The 24,862-nt window shown below is 47.3% G+C and overlaps 1 protein-coding gene across 11 annotated transcripts in view; it reads right to left on the bottom strand.

Moving 5' to 3' along the window:
• Nucleotides 1–24,862, bottom strand: part of DPP6 (dipeptidyl peptidase like 6) — a 1,140,747-nt gene that overhangs the window by 294,948 nt on the left and 820,937 nt on the right. Inside the window, exons 6-7 of one of the 11 annotated variants that reach the window (XM_023225456.2) lie at nt 8,742–8,782; nt 7,146–8,070 (exon numbers count right to left, since the gene is read on the bottom strand). The exons of 9 other annotated variants lie outside the window; for them this stretch is intronic. In XM_023225456.2, coding sequence (XP_023081224.1) covers nt 7,728–8,070; nt 8,742–8,782 — 384 coding nt within the window. In that variant the 3' untranslated portion in view covers nt 7,146–7,727. Of the gene's footprint in view, nt 1–7,145; nt 8,071–8,741; nt 8,783–9,030; nt 9,264–24,862 lie in introns of those variants that run through there. One more of the 11 variants, XM_026447009.1, reaches the window with a different exon arrangement.

Here is a 24,862-nt window from a genome sequence, read left to right as displayed (position 1 = left end):
TGTTATTTCCCATCTCCTCGACAGTCGTATGTGAAATGCCTCCTAATAGAGAGTTTTTAACTCAGCTCACGGTGGAGAAAGGAAACCTGAAACCAGCACCAGTGGGATGACTCACATTGACGCAAATCTTACCCAGTTTAAGATCCTAGGATGGACAGTCTTTCATCCATGGTCTAACTGACTCACTTGAGAGATGGCAAAACAGAAGCCCAAGAGCTCATCACCTTCTCAAGGTCAGACTAGAAGGCAGCGAGGCAGGAACGTGGGCACGCATTTCCCTGGCGTTGAGTCCAGGACTCTTTCTCTAAAGCACAGTTGGGTTTGGGAGTCCCAGAAAGGAAGCATAAGGGGAAGAAAGGGTTAAGGCTGAATGCAGAAAAGGAAGAAGTTGGCAGGAGACAAGGGCAGGAAGATGGCAACGGAAAAGGGGAAGACGGAGAGGACGGTGTCGGGCAGGAAAGGAAAGCAAAGCAGCCAACGTGAGCACAGACACAGGATCTCAACAGCCTTTACCCACCTGAGGTTTAGGACCACTCCACGTGGCAGGGCAATTTTACAATCCATCACCATTGAATGCAAATCTTAACTTCAATGCCAGAAAAAAAAATAATGATACAATTGGGGTTTAAAAAACCCACGAAGTCCATCAAAATACAAATCCCCTTACACAGATACCCTGGCCCCTGGCCTGGGTCTAGGAGCTGGGTCAGAATGATCCGCTGGGCATCTTGTCTCCATTCAGACAGCCTCTCCAGAGACAAGGAAGGGCTGGCGGGCATCGTGTCTCCGTACACAGCCTCTCTAGAGACAGGGAAGGGCTGGTGGGCATCGTGTCTCTGTTCACACAGCCTCTCTAGAGACAGGGAAGGGCTGACGGGCATCGTGTCTCCGTACACAGCCTCTCTAGAGACAGGGAAGGGCTGACGTCCAGGCAGGGTCTGGGTCTGGTCTAGGTCAGATCTAGAATTCCGTTTGAAAGCCACAAAGCCATTTCATCCAACTGCAACGTCCGAAACTTGCCCTTGATTGTTTGGTGGTGTGTGCCAAGGGCAGAGGGTAAGCAAGATAAGGCATTGTGTTCCTTCAGGATCCTTAAAGGTGGGAATCAGGTGTGTATATTAAGAAGTTAAATAGAAATGCAAGAGTGGATATGATTAGATGGCAAAGAATTGGAGCGGCAATGAACACCGTAGGAATTCAATAATCCTAATGGTATCTGGCTGTAGGTGGCCTGGGGTGAGAAGGACAATTATTGTTATCTAAGGGGAATTTAACTAACTTCCTTTTATTCATCATTGATTCATTCATTGCTTATTTAGCTTGCACAATGGGGCAAAAAGCTGAGGATACAGTAATGAGTAAGACATATTCCCCACCTTCAAGGAGCTTGAGTCTAGCAAGGAATATAGGCCCCCCAACCCCTCCACCCATGAGCTGTTGTACAGTTTTGGAAACAGCATTAAACATGGGCATAATAAGAATGGTTGACTTCTGGTGGTGTGTTTTTACAACATGAAAATTTGCATCCACAATCCACTTAGCTGCCCTTTCTAATAATGCAAGATGAGCAGATCCTCCATGAGGGTCATCTAGACCAGGGAACCCATAAGAATAACCGGACTCCTAGAGTGATCCTTTAAAGAACAACCAAAATCAACTGCCTTGGAAGGTCACGATTTCTAAAATCGCTCCCCAGGTGCCTGAATATATGGCATATTTTCTTTGAGAGCTCCTCGTGGTTCTTCTGCCTATATGTAGGCTGCTTTCAGAGCACAGATTACTCATATCATATAATTAGGATGTTATTAACTATTAAATTGCTCTCAAAAGCTTTATGGCGACAATCTATAATTGCAGTACATGATCTCGCTGTGCAAATGCCATCCAGTTCACTAGCTTGATTATTTGGGAGTATGACTTCGGTCTCTGATTGAACAGCAGGAGGTTTGCTCTCTTTCTGTTTGAGCTCCCCGCAGTGCCTAGAACAGAGCCACGCATATGGAAAGGGCGCATGTTCTCCAGACTGACTGCTCAGGTGCAGCCAGGAGCTCCCCTGCCCCAGAGCTGGCGGGAGGACTGGGGTTCTGAGGCTGAAGCCCGTTCTTCTGAACATGGGATGCATTTTTTCATCCTATTTAGACACACATTGGTGACAACCAAGTCAAAGAGAGGATGTAGGACTTTTTTTTTTTTTTTTAATATGCATGTCCTAAGATTCTGAATAAAGAGCTTGCCAGAGCTGATAATCAATAGTCCAACATCTAAGTGAGACCAGTTCATAAGTTGAGCAGCACAGAGTATGAGCACAAATCTCACTCTTAAGGTAAAATCCCATCTGTCTGGTTTTTCAAAGATTCATAGAAGAGAAAGTCAGCTCTCTGTGATCCTAGGAAGGAAGCTTTCCTGCCCTTAGAATGATTAACCATGCAAAATGCATGATTATCCAGTCAAGATGTGTGCTGTTCTGCCTTCCTCCTGCCAAGGAAATCAGAATCTAGCTGGACTGGAGCTATTAATTTCTGATTCTCACGGAGTGCAGTAAACTGCATTTATGCCTGATGTAAATACGGCCATTGGTAGGGCAATGCTGATGAATGTGCAGTATCTGTAACACCTGTCAGGTGCCCTCACAGGGCATCCTACCCTGCTGTGATGATATTACACAATTACATGGGGCCAGGAAAGCTGATGGCCTGTGCTCCTTCCCATCCCAGCTCCATTCCAGCCTCCTGCTTGTCCCACGATGGCTCCGCCTACAGCCTGGGTGACGCCTGTGAGGATTACCATGTGTTTCTGCTCTTTCTTCAACAGCCTTCAGTCAGCCTGCCAAATGGGGTATTAGTTGTGTCCTCCCTCTGTTGCTCAGTTTGCGATGCTGTATTGAGGGTGGTTTGGTAACAGAGGAAGCAAGATCAGCTGGGGAAAATGTGGCTGTGAGCCTGCCCCCGTGTGCAGTTTTCCCAGATGACATGTTCAAACATCACTCCATTTGTTCATCCTGGACAGCATGCCCTGTGGCCGTGCTGGCCTGCTCGCTGTCCCTCCACCCTGAGACTCCTCCTCGGATCACAGGACCTTGTCCTGTGTCTGTTGGGCCACTGTTTCCATGTGACTTCCTCGAAAAGCCATCCCTGCCATCCTCCCCCAGACACTCCCCTTTGCTCCCTGTCCTTTACCTTACATCACGTTCCTGTAGAGCACGTGTCCTGCCTGACACGTGATAAACACATTTATTTATGGGCGGTCTTTCCAGCAGGATGTAAGATTCATGAGTGCAGGGGCTTCCACGGTTCTGTCCACCACAGTATTCCTTGTGCCTGCGAGAGCGCCTGGCGCATGTTCAGGGCTGAGTAAGTCAGCCTGGATAAACGGATGCGTACTGGCAAGGATCAGGAGGGAATCAAAAGGCTGACATTTCATGTGTTCACGGCGTTAGTTTGGTAATATGTTTTAAATGCATCTTCTTTCTTCTTCTTCTTCCATTTCCTTCTTTCCCTGAGTCAAGACAAGCAGTGTCTTAAGCTAGAATGGACATGTGGACCAGTCAAGCCTTATCTGGCCCATACCTGCTGGTTAGCTGGGGCACTGATGATGACGCCATTGATCCAGAGGTGGTATAACAGAAGATCTTGTCATCAGATCTCAAAGTCCATCTGTAGCTGGGACTGAGGGGCCACGAGAGCTGGGTGCCTGCAAGAGCACGGGGAGCCTGGCCCCTGCCCATCCCCACTAGATTTCTGTCTTCCTATGCAGGTGGCACCACTGCAGTAGCCACCACTGTTCTACAATCTCATCAGGCCCTTGTCTGTACCGGCAGAGAGCACAGGCCCTTCAGGCAGGGCCCCCAAGTCCTCATCCTGCTCCCTTCAGACTGACTCTGTGACCCTGAACACAGAGGCATAGTCTAGCATTCCTTGAACCTCAAATTCTATTTGCAGGCTCATGCCTTTTGGAACCTGTCCATGGCGGGACGGCCTTTTCCCCTAAAGAAACCCAGCCAGGGCCTGCAGCTGGCGATGCATTTGGCAGCTGTGGTCTCTTCTGCTGGATCAGGGCCTGAGGCTGTTTATATTTAGACGGTGGAAATGCTGCTGAAACAGCATAGCCCTTAATCTTGATAGTTTCACTCCCAGCGGGCAGCTGGGCGGGACCCTTGGATCTGAGGAGCTGCACGCCCCCTGTTCTTGTCTCCTTCCAGACTTTAATTATCTCACTCTCTTCCCAAAGAGAAGCCACTGAGAAATAATGACAGTAAGTCCTACTTGGATCATGATCATTATGACTACCATAATTATGCCTGGCATCAGCACCATAATTAGCAGGTTTTCATCATTGTCCTTGTTACTGCTGTTTTCTTCTTCGTCATCCTCATCCTCCTCATGACCACCAGCACCGTCACAACTCTCATCCTCACCATCAGTTGCCATCATTAGGGCTAGACCCATGATTTGACTCCCTCTCAAATCTCTAGCAAGAGCTCATTTCCGGTACCAAAAGCCTGCAATTTAAGAACTCACCATGGGCATACGTCGTGGGTGAATTAAAGAATCAGAGGGGGAAATGTGTGGCTGTCCTTCCAGTTTCTAGCCACTGGGCTCTCCTCCCTCTTCTCCGATGGCCCTTGTGGCCTCATCTTTGCACCACCGGTCTATAACCTCAATGCCAACAGCAAATGCCAAGATGCTTAAAGGAAGGCACAACCAACTCATCGTAGGTTGATTTTGCTCCCTAGTCTAAGCTTGCTTCCCTCACGGCTGTATCCCAGAACAGTGCCATGGCCACACTTCTTGGTTCACCACACTCATCGCTCTCATCCAGTGGGTGACACTGACTGTGGCCATCTCGTTCCTTGTCGAGGCCATCGTTATGGGCTGAGATACAGTAGATAGTCAATAATCACTTACTCGCAGAACGTATTTTTTGGTTTGAGTAAAAAATGGTATCGGCTGGGCGCGGTGGCTCATGCCTGTAATTTCAGCACTTTGGGAGGCCGAGGTGGGCGGATCACCTGGGGTCGGGAGTTCGAGACCAGCCTGACCAACATGGAGAAACCCTGTCTCTACTAAACATACAATATCAGCCAGGTGTGGTGGCACATGTCTGCAATCCCAGCTACTTGGGAGGCTGAGGCAGGAGAATTGCTTGAACCCGGAAGGCAGAGGTTGTGGTGAGCCAAGATCCTGCCATTGCACTCCAGCCTGGGCAACAAGAGTTAAACTCCATATCAAACAACAACAACAACAAAATAGTATCTACCTTATTAGTAAACAAAGGCATATTTTTTAAGCTTAGCTCTTCAACTTCAAATGCACAAATAACACGGACCATACCCACTGCTGAGAATGCATTCAATGCTACAATACTGAGAGGTTCTAAAAAGACACTAGAAATTATGTGTAAGGTTGTAGGAGATGTAAAAGCATAAAAAATAAGTTTCAGAAGAAGACTAGGTTGTAATTTTTGAATAATAAAAAATAGGTTTCGATTTACAGGTTGGTTTCGCATCATCTCTACTTCAAGGTGCTTTCTTGGAATTGGAATGACTAGAGATGCTTCCCTGGGCCATTCTGCCAAACAGGTGGCTATCCCTGCTATCACAGCAGGGTCGTCTGCCTTGCTTTGTACATCTTATTGTAATTAACCAGTGGCACCTGAGAGCAAAATGGTTTACATTTTTCCCAACTGGGAAACAGATGGGGATGTGGTTACTAAAGAAAACATGACCTTGCTTGGTCCTATCCTCTGCATACTCTCTTCCCACCCATGGTCATAAAATCAAAAACCTCAGCTTATAAAGAAGACAAGAGGATTAGCTAGGATGAGGTTTATGTGAAGAGTTAAAATCACATATTCATTCACTAATTTACTCAGTCGATTACTTCTATCATTACTTCAGATATCTAACGAGGTGAATGAAGGATGACCATGCTGTTACGAAGTCTGGAGACAGGAAGGACTCTGGAGGCAGGATCTGAAACACTCGGTCAGCTGGGCCAAAGAAGACTCAAGATGTGGATAGGAGAGCTGTCTGCAAATGTCTGAAGGTCGTTAAGTACTCAGCATTGCTTTGGAACTGTACTGCCCAACAGAGTAGCCACTAGCGACGTATGGCCTATGTAATTTTAAGTTGATTACAATTAAAGAAAACTACAAATTGAGTTCCTTTGTTAGACCAGCCACATTCCCTGTGCTCAAGAGCCATATGTGGGTAGTGCCAGCGCAGCTGTAGACCATTTCCATCATTGCAGAAAGCGCAGTGGACACTGCTGCATAAAAGGTGGAATGAGATTCAGCAGAGGGGAAGTTTTAAGAAGTAGACTTAAATTAGCTGATGAGGAACTTTGCAAAAGCCAGAACTGCCCAGTCTGGGAAGAAAGTGGTCTACAAGGATGAATTCAGTGTCACCAGGACAAAGTTATGAGAGGAAGGAACGCTTGCTCCTCAGATGGAGTGTTAGATGGTGACGAGGTACGTGTCAATATCCCTTCAATCCCTGCGTTTTTTCAAACACAATTCTCTGTTACTGTGAACCAAAGATTATGTTAAAATCAGCACATGAAAAAGCGAACATTCCCGCTGAGCAAGGTTGAGGAGGGCAGCGTTCGGAGGCACCTGCTCAAATGGTATTCAATTAGTATGCCTCACAAGCATACTTGTGCAGGGTGTGATCAGGTTTCTAAATGATATTTCAGACAAGAGCAGAAGCTGTAAGTATACCCACTCAACTACACCTCGCAATGAAATCACAAGATAAAAATTAAGCAAATGCAGCCAACAAACCTAGGAACAAACACTCAGGGGACAGCTCAACGAAAGACAGGGGTAAATTCATTCACATGGGCACAGTTTTTAGCATCCAGATTCTGTTTTTCCACTGATCAATGATCTTGAAAGAATAGTCTAATCTAGGACAGTTTAATAAGCCTCCTGCTCCTTAGTAGAGAAAATGTTTATCCACCAAGCTAGCAGGTCACTGCAACATCAGAATTCACAGGACAATAAGGGTGATTACTGGCTTCAGACACATGGAGAAAGACCACAAGATTATTTTAAATTACAATGAAATTTTGATTTAATTAATAAAACTTCGTTTTTAGAAATACATAAATTATTAATTCAGTGAGGCTGATGGGTATTTAGTTTCCAGGGAAAATCAACCTCTTTTATTTAGCTGAACATTTTTAAAACTTCCTGAGACGGAGGTAGACACTTAAGTGTAATCTGTTGGAGGAAGTCCTAGAAGAAATCATAAGCTAACAAAACAGGCAAGAAAAGTCTCAGTAATGAGGAACCCAGGATAAGGTTTACTTGCCACTGTAAGAGCCAGGAAAATAATGCAATTGGAGGCTCCTGGAGACCTCATGTGTATATGATATTCTGAAGAAGACACAGGTGACTGACATCACATTGTCACTCAGAGGAATCTTGAGGGAATCCAGGAGAAACAGTCTCCTTCCCCTGATGATCGGGTAAGTATTCACAAGGGTCCGTTGCTGCATGTCTGAGAACAGGCCGTTTGAACCAGGGTCCCTCCCTCCCTCCTCTGGGACACTCTGTGGGCACCCAGTGACCGGGGACAGGATGGGGAGGGCAGTATTTCTTGGGCCTGATGACAGTGTGTCTCTCCCCACCAGTGTTGAAGGAACAAGCCCGTGCTGGCAGCAGAGGTTGCAAGGCCCACTCAGTGGCTCTCTGGCCCGAGATCTGCCTATAGCTGCTGTGCATTGTCACTGGGGTGAGCAAATGCGATGCCTGACACCTGCACACTCGTATGACAATGGACAGTGCTGCCTGAGGGCTGCAGGTGCATGGCTGCAAAGCCCAGTGCCGTTGGCAGTCCTGCCTCCTGGGACTCTGCAGCAATCCTCCAGCCAGTGTCTCCATGGAATATCTGAAACAGATCCTCCTTGTACACGGCAAGCTGGCAATGTTGTGCTGTATCCATCGACTGCCGAGACACAGTCATGCAGGCAGTGAAGAGGAAGAGACACGGTGATGTAATGAAGAAAACAGCCCTGGTGACAAGCCGGGCTACAGGCTTGACTTACTGCTAATGAGTCACATGATTTTTGTTTTTTTTAATCTTTTTTTTTATTATTATACTTTAAGTTTTAGGGTACATGTGCATAACGTGCAGGTTTGTTACATATGTATACTTGTGCCATGTTGGTGTGCTGCACCCACCAACTCATCAGCATCCATCAACTCGTCATTTACATCAGGTATAACTCCCAGTGCAATCCCTCCCCTCTCCCCCCTCCCCATGATAGGCCCCGGTGTGTGATGTTCCCCTTATGATGAGCATTTTTTCATGTGTCTGTTGGCTGTATGCATGTCTTCTTTTGAGAAATGTCTGTTCATATCCTTTGCCCACTTTTTGATGGGGTTGTTTGTTTTTTTCTTGTAAATTTGTTTGAGTTCTTTGTAGGTTCTGGATATTAGCCCTTTGTCAGATGAGTAGATTGCAAAAATTTTCTCCCATTCTGTAGGTTGCCTGTTCACTCTGATGGTAGTTTCTTTTGCTGTGCAGAAGCTCTTTAGTTTAATTAGATTCCATTTCTCAATTTTGGTTTTTGTTGCCATCGCTTTTGGTGTTTTAGACATGAAGTCCTTGCCCATGCCTACGTCCTGAATGGTATTACCTAGGTTTTCTTCTAGGGTTTTTATGGTATTAGGTCTAACATTTAAGTCTCTAATCCATCTTGAATTAATTTTCGTATAAGGAGTAAGGAAAGGATTTTGAATGAGGCGACATCAACTTCCTGGATTTCACTTTCTTCCTCTATAAAGTGGGAGATGGGCAGAATCATCTTAGAAAGGTCAATTCCATTTCTATTGTCCTAGGATGCTATTTTGGGGCATGGGAAGTTGGGGATCGAGAAACAAAAATCAATGGGCAATGTTCACACTGGGTCTTTAAGCAGAGGTACAATATTTTGCATGAAGCAGTGTCTTGCTCAGAACCATTCTTAGCTGCAGGCTGTGTGGGATGCACAGGCGGGAAGGACAGGTAGGAAGTGGCAGCATTGGTCCTCGCAAGAGGAAAGAAGAGTCCAGATCAAGGCAAAGACAGTGGGAATGAGGGGGAGGAATAACGTTCTAAGTCTCCAGGCAGATCATCCAATTTAGCTCAAGTCGGGATTAAAGCAGCCACCCAAGGCATTGGTCAGACAAAAAGAGTGAGCTGATAGCCTTTGACCTCTGGTCAGAGTCCACCTAAGTGCAGCAGGACTGACTGCAGAGCTGCCGTGTGCTCACTGACCCTGCAGGGATTAATGGCAAAGCTTTGATAATAAATACAACAAGAAGCACCTCTCTGCTTGTCAGACTCAAGATCCTCAACTCTCCTGCATGTCCTTTTGTGAAGGAAGAAAGCCTGTGACTTGGCAAGAATTGATGGAATCATTTCCCATTTTTCCCTTGCTTGTTTCTATGGAATTCATTTGTTCTTTCATTTATTCAACAAGTATTCGCTGATCATTTATGCCCTTCCAGGTGCAAAGAGAAGTAAGGAGTAGTTCCTGCTCGTGAGGGACTCACAGCTCCGTGACAAGGCACACAGCCCTGTAAGCAATGATTGCGTTTGATGCCTGGGGTATCTGGGGAGGCGCTCACTCAGACCGAAGTTAAATTTCTGGATGGAAGAGATCACCAGCTGGATCTACAGTGAAATGCTGGACAAGGTAGAGAAGGAGATCCAGGTGGAGGAAACAGCATGAGCAAAGCCACTCAGGACTCATTTAGTGGCAAGTAAGGGAAAATATGATGGGCAGCCGCTTAGACAAATCAGGCTAATTTTTCTGACTTTGCAAATCTAGAGAACAGGGATCGAGAGCAACACATGGATGGTGCCCTCAGGGGCTGGGCTCCGTGTCCTGCCCTGACAGCCTGGGCAGCACAGCTTCATGAAGGCAAGGGCAGTGGGGAAGAGAAGGGCCAACTCTGTGTCCCTCTTGCAAGAGAGCCAAAGACTCCCACAGGTCCTCCAGCAAATTTCTCCCTCTATCTATGGGGCCAAAACCATAACCCGCAGCTCCTGTTAACTGTGAGACTGGACAAGCGCGTTTAGCGGGCATAAGGACAGGCGATGGGAGCTGAGGCCAGCAGGTAGGAAACGGCTATCCTGGGAAAGCTCCTCTGTCTCAAGGCAATAAATTCAACAGAACAATTTTTTTTTTTTTTTTAAGGTCAAATGATCCTCCTGCCTCAGCATCTCAAAGCAATGGGATTACGGGCATGAGCCACTGTGCCTGGTCTCAACAAGGCACCTCACCTGGTCACCTGGCATCAGCCTCTACCCTGGAACCATTCAGCTCCCTCCAAGATGGTGGCACCAAGGGTCAACCCCAAACACTTCAGCCCCACCTTGGCCTGCCTGCTTGCCCTCCACTGCACATACTGTCTGCTACAGGTGGACCATCTATCCTCCCTCCCCTGCCCTCACTGTGCCATCCCACCTCCGGCCTGCACTTAGGGGTTCTTTCATGTGGAGTGCCTTCCCCTGCCTTCCTCTCTTTTCTCCCATGCTTATGACTGACATTTTCACTTTCGAGTCCCCAGTGTCCTGCCTCCAGCTTCCTGTAGGCTCCCGCCCCAAAGACCCCTCCTTCTGAATTACAGTCGGCCTTCAGTATTGTGGGATCCACATCCATGAGTTCAACCAATCGAGGATCAAAAAGATTCAGAAAGAAAAGGATGGGTGCATCTGTACTGAACATGTACAGATTTTTTTCTTGTCATTATTTCCTGAGCAATGCAGTAGAACAAATTTTTACATAGCATTTACATTGTATTTGATACTACAAGTAACCTAGAGATGATTTCAAGTACACGGAAGGATGTGTGTAGGTTATAGGGAAATACTACACTATTTTACCCAAGGCGCTTGAGCATCTGTGGAGTTTGGTACCCATGGGGGGTCTGGTAACCAGTCCCCAGGGGTGCCGAGGACAACTGCAGTGCTCACAGGCTTCAGGCCAGGACACTGCTCACTCAGCCTGTCTTTCTTGATCCTCGCGAGTCATTCTTCTCTGTCTCCTCAGACTTTCTGAGGGTGGACACTTTGATCCTGTACACAAGGGATGCAGTCATGAAAGTCTGTTGGGTTTTTGACATTGAGGGTAAGAATTCAGTAAGCACATCTTCCAAAGTCTATCCTATTATTACACATTTCACCAAAACAGCAAAACGTTCTTAGAGCAAAATTACCCTAAAGACTAAGACTGCGGGCATTAAAACACCATAGAGGCCTAAAGTTTTCTCCACTTTGAAGCTAGTCTTTATATACTGCTTGATGGCATTTATATGACCTTCTAGAAAAGGCCAAACTACAGTGACTGAAGACAGGTCTGTGGCTGGCAGGGGGTAGGGGGGGAGGGCGGGTTTGCCCTGAAGGAAGCAGAGCCGGAGGAATTTTTGGGGGTGATGGGGCTGTTCCGTATCCCGGTTTGTGACGATGGTTACACAAGTCTATCCAGGTCTTAAAGCTCATAAAATTGCACAACAAAAAGTAGCTATACATATTTTTAAAAAGAAAAAGTTAAATTTTATATGTTATATAAAGATACGCTTTTAAATTGAAATCAGGAAGACATTTAAGAGAGGCTGATGAATAGCACAGGATCGTCCACTAGAGGCAGGCTTTGTTCGTGCTTTCTGAGCTGAGTAATTGTAGCGATCGGCTGCAAAGCGTGTTTAAATATTTATAACATTAAAGGCCTCCTTAGTATGAAAGGCTATGGAAAATATTTCAACAGAACAGACCTCTTACATGCACAGCTTAACAGAAGTGCATTTAAGAAGGTAAAATCCTGGAAGCTGCAGCTGCTCATTGCCAGGATGGGCGTCCTGAGCGACATGGCAAACACTGCTTTCACAGAAACACTCACAGCCCGAGAGTGGCCCTGAAACCGCATGTGGGTGAGGTACGGTCCATCTTGCAATGGGTTGGATATTTCCCGAGGTTCTATTGTGGATCAGCCATGTCCCAGGCCACCTTCAAGCATCTCAAAGTCCCTTGGAGTGGGGGGACTCATAAGCAGGAAACTGGAAAACTGTCGAAAGTGTTGTGGGACCCGTGGGTGTGCACAGGGATGAGAGCCCACTCCTGTGGAGTCCAAGGCCTGCTGCTGAAGAGGCTGGAAGGGCGTGGGAGAACTGTGAGGTCAGTGGAGGAGGCAGGTGCTCCCAGCAGAGGGAACAGCACCTGCAAAGGCCCAGAGGTGGGAGGGAAGGAGGAGGTGGGATGGCACAGGGGAAGGGAAGAGGTGCAGACTGGGAATGAGTGACCTGATCGGCACTGAGAGAGGTCACCCTGAAGGCAGTGTGGCCAGAGCAGACTGAAGACATGGGGGGCGGGGAGGCTGAGGCAAAGAGGCCCTGGAGGCGGATGTAGTTCTTTAGACAACAGACAAGGTGGGCTGAACTGGGCAGTGGCGATGGGGAAGTGGAAGGGGCATATCCCAAAGGCAGGGGGATGGTGATGCTGCCTGGGCTGGGGAGACACAAGGCCTCTGGCCAGGGTCCTGGTGAGAAGGGGACAATGGTGTTTTTCCTAAAGCGCTGATGTCACAGGCAGGACGTGGAGCCAATGTGGGACGAAGTGAATGAGATCAGTTGCACACACTGTGTCTGAGGGCCCTCTGCGCTCCCCGGAGACAGCAGCCCACAAGTCTGACACCCGAGTCAGAGGTCTGGAACAGAGATGTGATGCGGGAGCCTCTTGTTGTTGAGATTAATGTGTCTCCGCAGCGTACACATGAATCATATGCAGATCTCCTTGATTCTGATTGATCAGGGTGTGGGCTGGGTCCCGAGTCAGTGTTTCTAACAGGCTTCTCGGGGAGGCTTCTGCTGCCACTCAGTGTATCGCGTTTTGGGTGGCAGCAGCTGATGCAGTAGTTGCCGTGTTAGGTTAAGTTGCCCAGGGAGAGTGTGCATGAGAAGAGAAGATGACCTTGGGTGGGACTGGGAAATCCAATCAAGTCTGAGCACCCGAGGAGCTCCTAACTGGCCAGGAGGCAGCCAGAGGGCAGCCAGGGACTGTGGAACCAAGGACTGAGGAACAGGGAGGGGTGAGCGGCCTCAAATTCTGCCACAGGCCAAGCCACAGGAGGTCTGAGGAGGGTGGCATATGGACCGAATGTTTGCGTCCACCCAAAATGACACAGGAGGTGAGCCCTCCCCAGAAACCAACCTGCTGGCACCTTGACTTGGACTTGCAGCCTCCAGAACTCTGGGATACACACGTCTGTTGTTGAAGCTGCCCAGTCTGTGGTATTTTGCTTTGGCAGCCCAGGCAGCCTAAAACAGGCACCAGTGAATTCCAGAGCGAGAAGACTGCTGGTAAGGTGGGTGAGAGTTTGGCTGCGTTGTGGGGGCCAAGTACAGTTGCCAGCGGGCTCGGGGCAGCAGAGCCCCCGTCAAGAGCAGGTGCTTGCAGAGAGGAATACCTGGAACCACAGCCCTCCCTCCCTGGCACTGCAGAAACCATGCAATCTCCCAAAGCCAGTCTCCTGATGTGTAACTTGGGGAAGACACTCATACTGTGCCCCAGGGGCTGGGTGGCTGAGCACTGAGCACTCATTCCCCTTTGTGGGAGACACACGGAAGAGTGAGCGGGGAGGGAACGGAGAGGTGAGCCCAGCCACTTCTTTCTTTAGCCATTTGACTGTGAAGAACCAGAGGAGGACATGGGTATGGGTTGAGAGACAGAGAACTGTTTTGTCTTTGCTTTGTTTTGCGATGGGAGAGACCTGTGCAACCTGAAATGCGTACGTTCCGGTGGCGGCTGAGATGAGAAGGTGAAGTTACAGGAGCCAGGAAACCTTGACATCTGAAGCCCAGCTGAGAAGCTTAGGAAACAGGAGGAGGAGGAAGGGACCCTGTGGGAAGCTGGCGAGGTGAGGGGCTTCTTGCCTTCTCCGTCCACCCAGCTCGGCCATCTCAGCTTCCCGTTCACTAGTTCCGCTGTCCACGGAGGAGAACCAAAGCAGCATTCTGTCCTCTTCTAGAAACCCGATGGGTCAGATGAATGGAGCCCACCACAAGATTCTTGGAAACTAAATTATTTAAGTCCCTGTGTTTTCTTTGTTCACAGAAATGTTGTAAATAACTAATTATCATTTGGACATGCACACGGTTAACCAGCACATTTCCTCATCTCCAGAGACACCCCTTCAGCTAACTTTCTGTTTCCAGGGTTTTGCCAGGGATCACTCCACCTGCACTCAATGAAACCTTTGATTCCCAAAGCAGGCACTCGGACTGTTTCCGCCAGGACGAGGAGTGCAGGTGGTGGCTGGTCCCTTTGGGAAGTAGCAGAATATGTCTTAAAGATGTATTTGCTCACAGTGAGCAGGGCACCGAGGGGGCAGCTGCCTTTGAGGAAAAGGGGGCTGCAGTAGGCACCTGGGATCTACTCCTAGTTATGCCAAAGGCAGCCCAGGACAGGTGGCCTAAAGCTGTCTCTGGGTGACACGTGGGGATGTAGGGACAATTGTCAAAAATCCTGCTTTCCAACAGCAGGAGAAGGCAGGTGGAAGGAGAACGGGGCCTTTTTGGTAACCCTGGGACATCCTGGGGACATGAGAGAGTCTGAAATGAGATGCTGCTGATGGCCACGTACAATACACAAGCCAGCCCTCCCACTCCAGGGGCGATTATTCTGCTATCAATTATTCTGCACCTGCAGGGGACACTGTTGTTTTCTTTGCTGCATTAGACATGACTGCAGAGAAGATCTGCCTGTTTCAAAAGGGCCTGAAAGGCTCCAGAAGCTCTTTGTTGTCAACTCAAGTCAGAGCTAATAAGCTTCTCATCCCTCAGGTTGGATCATGTGGACAGGGTTGAGAACCACAAGGCACCCTAGCTCCCTGGGTCCTCCTTGCTTCTCCTCCTGTGAAACCCGTATTCTCCTCCTTTCCCTGTTCTGGAGCTGCTGAGGTGCCGGGGCAGACACAGGTGCATCAGGTTGTGTGGGAGGAAGCGGGGCAGGACCACGGCAGGCAGGGTTCCCTGGCCCATCCAGGCTCTTTCCCCTTCTGTTCCCTCCTTCTTGTCCCCTCTGTCTCCTTTTCCCAACACAAATCTCCTCTGCCAGTCCATTCCATCTCTTCATGGCCCCCTCTCCCTCCACCTTCCCCAAGTGCACGATCAAACAGAACTAACCTGTGCCTTCTTAGCTCTCTCTCCCCACTACCCTTGCTTGTCTCCATGGCTCTTTTCTGCAGAATCCTTTATTCCTGCTCTGCAATTCAGTGGACACGGGTTTCTGGTTCCTTTGCTTCCCTAACGTCCTGCCCTGGTCAACCTGGGCTCTTATATACTTAAAAAACTTTCAAGAAATGAATGCAGGGCAAGCAGAAGGAACATTTGGGGAGCGGAGAGAACAGAGGCTGTTTCTAAATTTGGATCTGAAGTCGCATTGGGAAGGTGGCCGCCATAGGCACTGGGAAGGCTTCTATCAGCAGAGGGGACCCGTGTCTAAATTTTATGTTGACTATTCGCTCCTTTTTGCCGCTCTCTCTTTCTTCTGCCTTCTTTTGATACCTGAGTACTTTCAGCTCCTCTCTGATGCTCCCTGCTCTGTCCCCTGCAGGCGTTTCCCACGGCTGCCTCTGTTCCTCTCCAGTGATTGCACTGGGAAAGTTCTCCCAATTCCTCTCTTCTTCACCCTGGATCCTTCTCGCCTTCCAGGCTTTCTTCTCTATCAGCCTTCCCTGACTCAAGCCCCTTGTCCTCTCACATCTTTGGACAACTAGAATTCACACACATTTTTGGGACCATGGGCCTCAGCTCATGTTGAATGTGTTTCTAACCCTGACATCATCTGCACCACATGAAGACTCCCAGGGCAGACTGATTCCCATGGACCCCTCAGGCTCTCGCGGCAGCCCTGGAGGGAGGAAAGCAGGCTGCAAAATGCCATCATAGAGTGGGTGGGGGCAGTCTCAGGCCATGTCTTTGTTGGAATTACTAACAAGGGAACAACGTGCCATTCATCATTCATAAAGACATGGATGTATCACAGGAAAGGGAGTTCTGTCTGAGTGCACTGCCTCAAGACTTTTCTTAAGAAAGAAAAAAAATTGTAAGCCTGTAATCCCAGCACTTTGGGAGGCCGAGACGGGCGGATCACGAGGTCAGGAGATCGAGACCATCCTGGCTAACACTGTGAAACCCCGTCTCTACTAAAAAAATACAAAAAACTAGCCGGGCGAGGTGGTGGGCGCCTGTAGTCCCAGCTACTTGGGAGGCTGAGGCAGGAGAATGGCGTAAACCTGGGAGGCGGAGCTTGCAGTGAGCTGAGATCCGGCCACTGCACTCCAGCCTGGGCGACAGAGCGAGACTCCATCTCAAAAAAAAAAAAAAAAAAAAAAAAAATTGTCAGTGGTCAAAGTTACGGAGGTAGGGAGGAAATACACTAAGAGGAATGAATGAACAGTTTTAGTGTGTATGTGCATGTGTGTGTGTGTGTAAGGGGCAGGGAGAGGCAGATCGTCACACATACCCACTTGATTTTGGAGTCTTACTAACTGTTATTCACCGCAACATCCTGCCCCTCTGATGAGCAGGAAACTCTGCCCGGGAACCAAGGGTGCTGCGGATTTGGGAGACATACTGTCTGATAATGGGGCTCATTCTGGGCAAAGTGCTCTCTCTCTCTGTTTTTTTTTTTTTTTTTTTTTTTTGTGCTCTCTCTTTTAAAGGTTTTGTTCCAGGGTGTGCATGGAGGTTAGCCTACATTTGCCCCAATATCCCTAAGGTCACACAGATAACTTGACCTCCTTACTGTGTCTCTGTCTTGCTCTTCTCCCATCGATGCATGTGGCAGAGTTCCCACAGTTCAGAAACCGTCCAGAGGGAATGACACGTAAATACCTGTGAGGACAGGGGTACCTGCCAGTCCATCTCCCTGCTCCCCACCTGCCTCTGCTTCTCTCTGTCACTCCTGCACTTTGGGCCCCCCATGGGGGTCAGCAGAGGACACAGCTGGCATCTTACTCATGACAACTCTAACCCTAACGAAAGGTGCAAGCTTGCCAATGGCAGGCCCTTACCTGGCTTCTAAGAAAAACAATTAGTTAATTCAGGGCAGGGGGTAAAGTTAAAACTGATCATTGTAATATTTTGTAGTTTAAAAATTGCTTGATTTCACTAATTCTTATTTCTAAGAAATCATTTAATCAGAACTAGATACCTATCAAATCTGCTCATGAATTTTCATACTTGCATATTTCTTCGTTCCAAGAGTAAGAAAACATAAGATTTTTCTTTTCCTTTTCTTTTTTCTTTGAGATGGAGTTTTGTTCTTGTTGCCCAGGCTGTTAGTGCAATGGCACAATCTTAGTTCACTGCAACCTCTGCCTCCTGGGTTCAAGCGATTCTCCTGTCTCAGCCTCCTGAGTAGCTGAAATTACAGGCACCCACCACCATGCCTGGCTAATTTTTGTATTTTTAGTAGAGATGGGGTTTCACCATGCTGACCAGGCTGGTCTCGAACTCCTGACCTTAGGTGATCGGCCCACCTTGGCCTCTCAAAGTGCTGGGATTACAGGTGTGAGCCACCGTGCCTGGCAGATTTTTCGTCTTTGTATAATTGGTTACCTCTGGCAGCTCTCATGGCAGCCAGAAAGAATTCAGAGCCTCTTGAAGTTCTGCACGTGTGGCTCAGGTGGAGAGCTAGATTATGGAGTGACACCTAGTCATTGTTATGCTCCTTCTACTTAAAAGAATGGCTACTTTTCCAGTTTATGATTTCTGAATTATACAGCAGATTGCAGTGCCATTAGAAGAATAAGCCTGCATGTTCCTCCTCCCCTTCATCTCCCACTTTTAGTGAGAAAATACTTACTACTTACTCCCTTTGTGCACACATATGCACACCTACCCTCACAGACAGGCACACACACTCAAGGGAAATCATACAAATCCAGAAACTCTGGTGTCTGCTAAATTGGCACCACTGTCCTGTAGAGGCAAGTCACTGAGAGACCCAAGGCGGCTCCCAATTTGGAAACTGTTCAAGCAACTCACCACTTGCGCTCATTAATTTCTACAGATTCAAAAACTGTGGTTATGGACTTGGCCCAAAGCACAGTCATGGCAGATGCCTCACCAAAGCCTGCCAAGCCCAACAGCCCCTGCTCACTCTTGCACGCAGCCTGCCAGGGTGGTACCCAAGGGTCTCTCAACACTCAGGCTTTCATCTATCATAAACTCTCAAGACTAAAGCAACCTGATTCAGTGGGAAGAAGAACATCAGAAAACGAAAACCTAGTGTTTGCGAAAACTACAAAATTCCCAGGCACTTGCCACGCTGTGCACAGAGTGTCGCCAGGCTCGGCAATGATGATGAGTTGCCTTACTGTGAAAAACACCAAGAGAGAAGCGGGAACACCATAAACTTTTATTTTTATTTTTATTTTTATTTTAAGACAGAGTCTCGCTCTGTCGCCCAGGCTGGAGTGCAGTGGCTGGATCTCGGCTCACTGTAAGCTCCGCCTCCCGGGTTCACGCCATTCTCCTGCCTCAGCCTCCCGAGTAGCTGGGACTACAGGCGCCCACCACCACACCCGGCTAATTTTTTGTATTTTTAGTAGAGACGGGGTTTCACTGTGGTCTGGATCTCCTGACCTCGTGATCCGCCCGCCTCGGCCTCCCAAAGTGCTGGGATTACAGGCGTGAGCCACCGTGCCCAGCCCACCGTAAACTTTTGACAATGACATTCTGGAAAGTCTACTTGGCATCATAAAAACAATAATTTTAGTTGAGTAGACGACAAGCAAAAGCATGTCCTAACCTGTTTCTAGAAACGGTTTTCTAATTTTAACCCTGTGCTAAAATGGCAATGGGTGTGATATTACTGGTAATGCTCTGGCTGGCGTCTTAAGTTAACATTTTGTGATATTATTTTCTCCACAGCAGCTGGAACCCTAAATCACAAATGGAATTGGTCCTAACACACAACAATGATTAATCTGTACAGTTTTTCGTAGTTTTAAAATGCTGTAACCATGAAATAGAGATAATGATCCACACTAAAAGTCTCTATGCCTTAATTGTTGTTCAGAAGGCCTGAGTAACTGAGTCTATATTAATCGGTTTTGAGTCTCTGAAAATAATTGCCACTAATGAGCTCCCCCACGATAATGGCCAGCTACGTCGGAATTGAAGAACCAAGCCTTCCAGAAGCACTTGAGTCATTCTCCCCGGCTACATTACGATGATGGCCGTTCCTACTGAAAGCAATCGAGTGTTCTCTATCTCACATCTCACTCTGCAAACCCACTCTCTCTTCATTTACATTTCTTCACTTCTTTTCTTACCAATTACACGCATTTCACTGGTTCATGGAGAAGAGTCAGATCCCCTTGACAAGCTGGTGGGTGGTCTTCAGGACTTGTTATTACTACATGATCACTGCAGGAGGCTGAGCAACAGTGCTCTTCACAGACACCCCACACAGCTTTGGAGGACCCAACCCTTGACCTGCCCCTGGCTGTCTAAACTTCCACGGTGTCCCCTGAAACATCTGCCCTTTGATCAGCCAGCTGCTCCTGCACCTGCAGTCTCTCCCAGAGTCCGTTTGTCCCTGTCCAGCTCCCGCCTGCACAGGCCTGGCTTTCAGGGGTCTCGGCTTCCTCTCTTCCATGCAGGTTCTTTCTAATCCCACCCTCCCATGTTCTAAACGCTGCAAGATGGACAGGGGATCCTTCCCCATGACCCTCCCTGAATCTTTCCTCCTCCTCCTCCTGTGAGTCCCTGGGGTCTCTGAGGCTCTCTGCCCCCGTCCTAAAGCACCACTGAGTATCTTCCAGCTCATCCTCCCCCAAAGCATGGCTTGTTCAAACCTGCCAGCCCTTGACCCTCCTTCATCTTTTCACTTCTCCTGTGAATCCCATCATCACAAGAACCTAGCTGCACTTACCTTCTGATATCTGCACTCTGTCCTTCCACTGCCTTTGTACAAGTTTTCCCACCACCTTGGACTTCTGACCCAACACAACACTGCTAATCCAGCAACGCCACCATTTTCTACCTCTGGCTCCTCTTGGCTTCACTCTTCCCAGACCCGGTGCCTCTGAGGCCTGTGGCAATCACCACTCCTCTGAAAATACCTGATCTCTCTTACTTGTCAAATTCCCAGCCCCAGGGGACACCCATCAGGGTCTCTGTGCAGGCCGTGGGCACTGAATACTCGTGGGAGACAGCAAGCAGCCTCCTTTCCCAAGAGCCCGGTATTTCCCAGGCATCCATCCACAGGGGCTGTGCCCAGCCTGCTGAGACGGCTCATGCATTCTGTCTCCAGACCACAGTCCCCCAAACTCGTCCACTCCTCCACCATCACTCTCAACAAATGACCACATCTCAAAATTTGGGGGGAATAATACAAGAATGCATTGAAAGGAACCCAGTGATTCTTTCACTAGGCCTAGAAACAAAGCTACCTACATTTTCAGCTGTTTCCTCCCTTTCTACTACAAAAGGCACGTGTGTTTTCCTGTTGGTCTGAATGTTCTGGGAGGAGACGGCACCATGAGTTCAAAGGCTTTGAATTTGGAAGGGACTCAGGAGGCCTGAGTTATACAGGAAGGTCACTGTGGTTGGGCAGAGTGTGGAGTGTGGAGTGTGGGGTCAGGGTCAGGTCACGTGGCATCGGGCCTCTGCAGGGAGTGAGCGTCCACCACTATTATGTAGCAGGAGACGAAGACAGAGATGCAACCTGATTTACCTGTCAAAAGATCACTGTGGCCGCACTGTGCAGACCAGCGGGATGGGGGCACGGGAGAAGCAGAGAGACCAATGAGAAGGCAACTCACAGCGGTGTCCCTGTGTGGGGTGATGGTAGGGGAGGTGTTTCCTGTGCTTCTCAAGTCACAGACACAAACTGCCACTTATGACAACGCCTCCAACTGCAGGCCGGCCCGGCATGCATGATCTCATTAGGACTTTCCCCTGCCTGGGGCTGTGTGCAAAAGCCTCTTTTTGTAGCCCTCCATGAGACAAATAAATATTTCACACACTCTGCAAAAACTATACACGAAAGAATCGATCCTGAAACCTCAACACCTGTAGATCTGCTGGAATGCTGCAGGTAAGTAATATCCTCCAACTCCCCCACTAGCCAGAACCACAGATACACACACAGCACACACACCACACAAACGCACACACACCACACACATACACACATCACACACACACACCACACATACCCCACACACCACACACACCACACACCACACACACCACACACACACATCACACACACACACATACACACAGCACACACCCACACACACACCACACATACACAACCACACCAACACACACCACACCAAACACACACACCACACCACACACATACACACACCACACACATACACCCCCACACACACACACATACACACACACACGTACCACATACACACCACACACATACACCACATACGTACACCACACACACAACACACACACCACCCACAGACACCACACACACCACACACACACATACACACACACACATACACACCACACTACACACGCACCACACACATGCACACAAGCGCACAGCATTACCTTAACAAAGTTTGCATTTTGTTGAGAAAAGAACCATTGTTTGGGCTACATTTTTTCTATGCCTAAGTTTGTGCTTTTACATTTAGCTCCAAAGCCTGAGTAAAAATATAAATAAAAATAACAAAAAAAAAACCCAAGAAAATAATTGTTAGTTTTGAGCCAGTTCTGTGTTAAAACAATACAACAAAACAAAACACCCTAAAAATCTATAGTTTCAAAAACAGATGGAAATCAACAACAACAGCCAGTGGCCTTCCACAACCAAAAGAATCTCTTTCCTCTGAGGCTGCTGGTCAGATTCACAACAGGAGGCAACAGTCTATGAGAGACAGGAGGCCACATTGGCATTAACTTATGCTGCTTATACAGGCTTAGCCTTTAAATAGTTTCCCAAGAACGTGGCTATATTATTTGATTTTCATAGTATTGTGAAGCTGCATGCATTGTGCTAAGAGCTATGTGAAAACACACATTTCAAAAATCATTGATGACCATTTTTGATAATCTCATGTAGTCACAGGCAAGTTGGCCTCATATCGGCTAAGAGTAACATGTCAGGCAGGGTGCTGACAAAACAATCTGGACCATTATTTATAAATTCGCTTGCAAAGGAAAGATGGTTGGGCTTGAGACACAGGAATTCATCCTGGGATAAAAGGGCTTGAAGTGATGCTGATGGGTGTGAGATGCACTTCCAGGCAGTGCAGGGGCAGTTTCTGGTCTCAGTGGGTGGTGGGCAGGCTGTTCATCCACCACCTTCTCAGAGGGAGAACCTGCTGAAGGTGAGACTTGCCTCCTGCTGCCGCAGCAGCTACTGGGCTGATGTAGAAAGGGTAGCAGGCCTCGGTAGAAATGGCACACACAGGCCCTGCTCTTCAGTTTGCCCTCTGAGGCCACTGCAGAGGGAGACAGCGAGCTCCCTGTGATTCCGATAGCAGCCCTGATCCGTGAGAATGTGCAAGGCCTTCGTCCAGCAGAAAACACTTGGATCAACTGGTTCCCCGAGGTGGGCCCAGGAAAGGCTCTGCAGATGGTACAGAAAGAACCAGTCCAAGAGTACAAGAATCAAGAAAGACAATTCCCTTAGCCACTCCTGGACAAAGATTTCATCCCTTATTGTAATGAAGAAGGGATGGCAGTAACCATCAGAACCATCTTATAACAATAGCTATATTTCTTGCAACATAGAAACTCATATACTCAGAATTGGCTGGGTGCGGTGGCTCACCCCTGTAATCCCAGCATTTTGGGAGGCCAAGGCAGGTGGATCAAATGAGGTAAGGAGTTTGAGACCAGCCTGACTAACATGGTGAAACCCCATCTATACTAAAAATACAAAAATAAGCCAGGTGTGGTGGTGCGTGCCTGCAATCCCAGCTACTTGGGAGGCTGAGGCAGGAGAATCACTTGAACCTGAAAGGCAGAGGTTGTAGTGAGCATCGCACCACTGCACTCCAGCTTGGTTGACAGAGTGAGACCCCGTCTCAAAAAAAAAAAAAAAAAAAAAAAATTAGCCATGCGTGGTGGTGGGTGCCTGTAATCCCAGCTACTCAGAAGGCTGAGGTGGGAGAATCTCTTGAACCTGGGACAGGGAGGTTGCAGTGAGTCGAGATCACGCCACTGCACTCCAGCCTGGGCAACAGAGTGAGACACCACCAAAAAAAAAAAAAAAAGAAAAGAAAAGAATAAAAGAAAAAAGAAACTCATATACTCAGAATTACCTGACTTGATTTGCAGCAGTTATAATTTAGTCCACAATATGTGTTCAATAATTTATAGCCCAATGCCTTATTATGTTTATAAAGTCTCAAGTTATTTTTTTAAAATTAAGATATAGATAAAGGTAACTCGACCAGATGGCTGCATAGAAGATTCTGTAATGTAGTTGGGGTTCACCTCACCAAATGGGTTTGATCAGGATTATCCACGTCAGGGTGTTCTTCAAGCTTTCTATGAACACAGTCCCTTAGAGAGCAAAATGGGCCCTATCAACTCACCACCATGGCAGGAAAAGAGTAGCAATGTATCAAATATGAAAACTGCTTCCAATTCCTGCCATGAAAAGCTCAGCAGCAAACCATCTTCTCTCAGGACTGAGCAGAACCCATCTCTAAAGATGGGATTTTGGCCCTGTCAACACCCACGTAGTGAGCTTGGAAGCAGAACCCTCCCCAGGTGAGCTCTCAGATGCAACTGCAGCCTGGATGTGACCTTGACCACAGTCTTCTTTATTGAAGACCCTGAGTGCAAGAATCCTGCTAACTTGAGCCCAGATTTCTGACCGGCAGAAACTGGGATGATACATGTTGTCTGCCTTCAGCTGCTATGTTTTGGAATAATTTGCTATGCAGTGACAAGTAAAATGGATCGGTTTATCTTTTTCAGTTATATGAACAATTTATAAACAGATCAGAGTATCAACCCATTTTACTGAGTGAGTGACTGTGTGATTGGGATTTTAGGGAAAAAACTCTTAAAATCTGACCAGATTTTGGGCAGAATTTTATTTGGACCACAGTGATGTTCCACTGGCAATGATACAATCATCTCAACTAACTCCTTTAAATATTGCAATGAAATTCTTCACAAATCTTCAGTGACTCTTTCAGAAATGATGCTTTAAGGAAGATATTTTTCTCTTAGCTCTTTGAAATTAATATTTCTAAATGATCTAAGATATTAATACTAGGCTATTTTGAGGCTCTCACTAATATATAGGGTTGGCATAGTTAAGATGAGCTAATTTGTGTATGTTCAAGGATGCTAGCCAAGCTATACATTTAGTAATATTAAAATAGTTTAGTAGGAAAAAGTATTAATATTTTTCAATGATCTTAGAGAATGCATTTTACATTCTTTTTCTCTCTCCCCAAAGAGATCTGGAAATGTTTCTTATTTGTCAAATACATCTCAATATAAAAAAGCATGGCTGCTCTAATTAGATACATTTGTTTTAAGGCAATTTTTCTTTATTGGTATAGTTAATACACTTTCAAATTAAAACTAAAAAATTGCTATTTCTCCAATGTCTAACTTAGTTTCAAGAGAATATTCAGAAACTGTATACTGAGAAATGTTATGAAATTTTATGTATAAAATAAAATAAAACTCATTTAGCAAATGTCTCTTTGGAGCAGGAATGATCTTTTGAGATAAAATAAGATGGTGTAAATAAGCACACATTGCAAACTATGATGCTGGTGCCACAGAAATACAAACACAATACTGTTTACTATTTTCCACATTCCAGACACACTACTTAGAACCGATAGGTGTCTGA

The sequence above is a fragment of the Piliocolobus tephrosceles genome, chromosome 8 (assembly GCF_002776525.5).
Source record: "Piliocolobus tephrosceles isolate RC106 chromosome 8, ASM277652v3, whole genome shotgun sequence".
In the NCBI taxonomy this organism is placed as follows: Eukaryota; Metazoa; Chordata; class Mammalia; order Primates; family Cercopithecidae; genus Piliocolobus; species Piliocolobus tephrosceles.
Note: the sequence above shows the minus strand (reverse complement) of the source record. Positions and strands in the feature narration are given on the sequence as shown.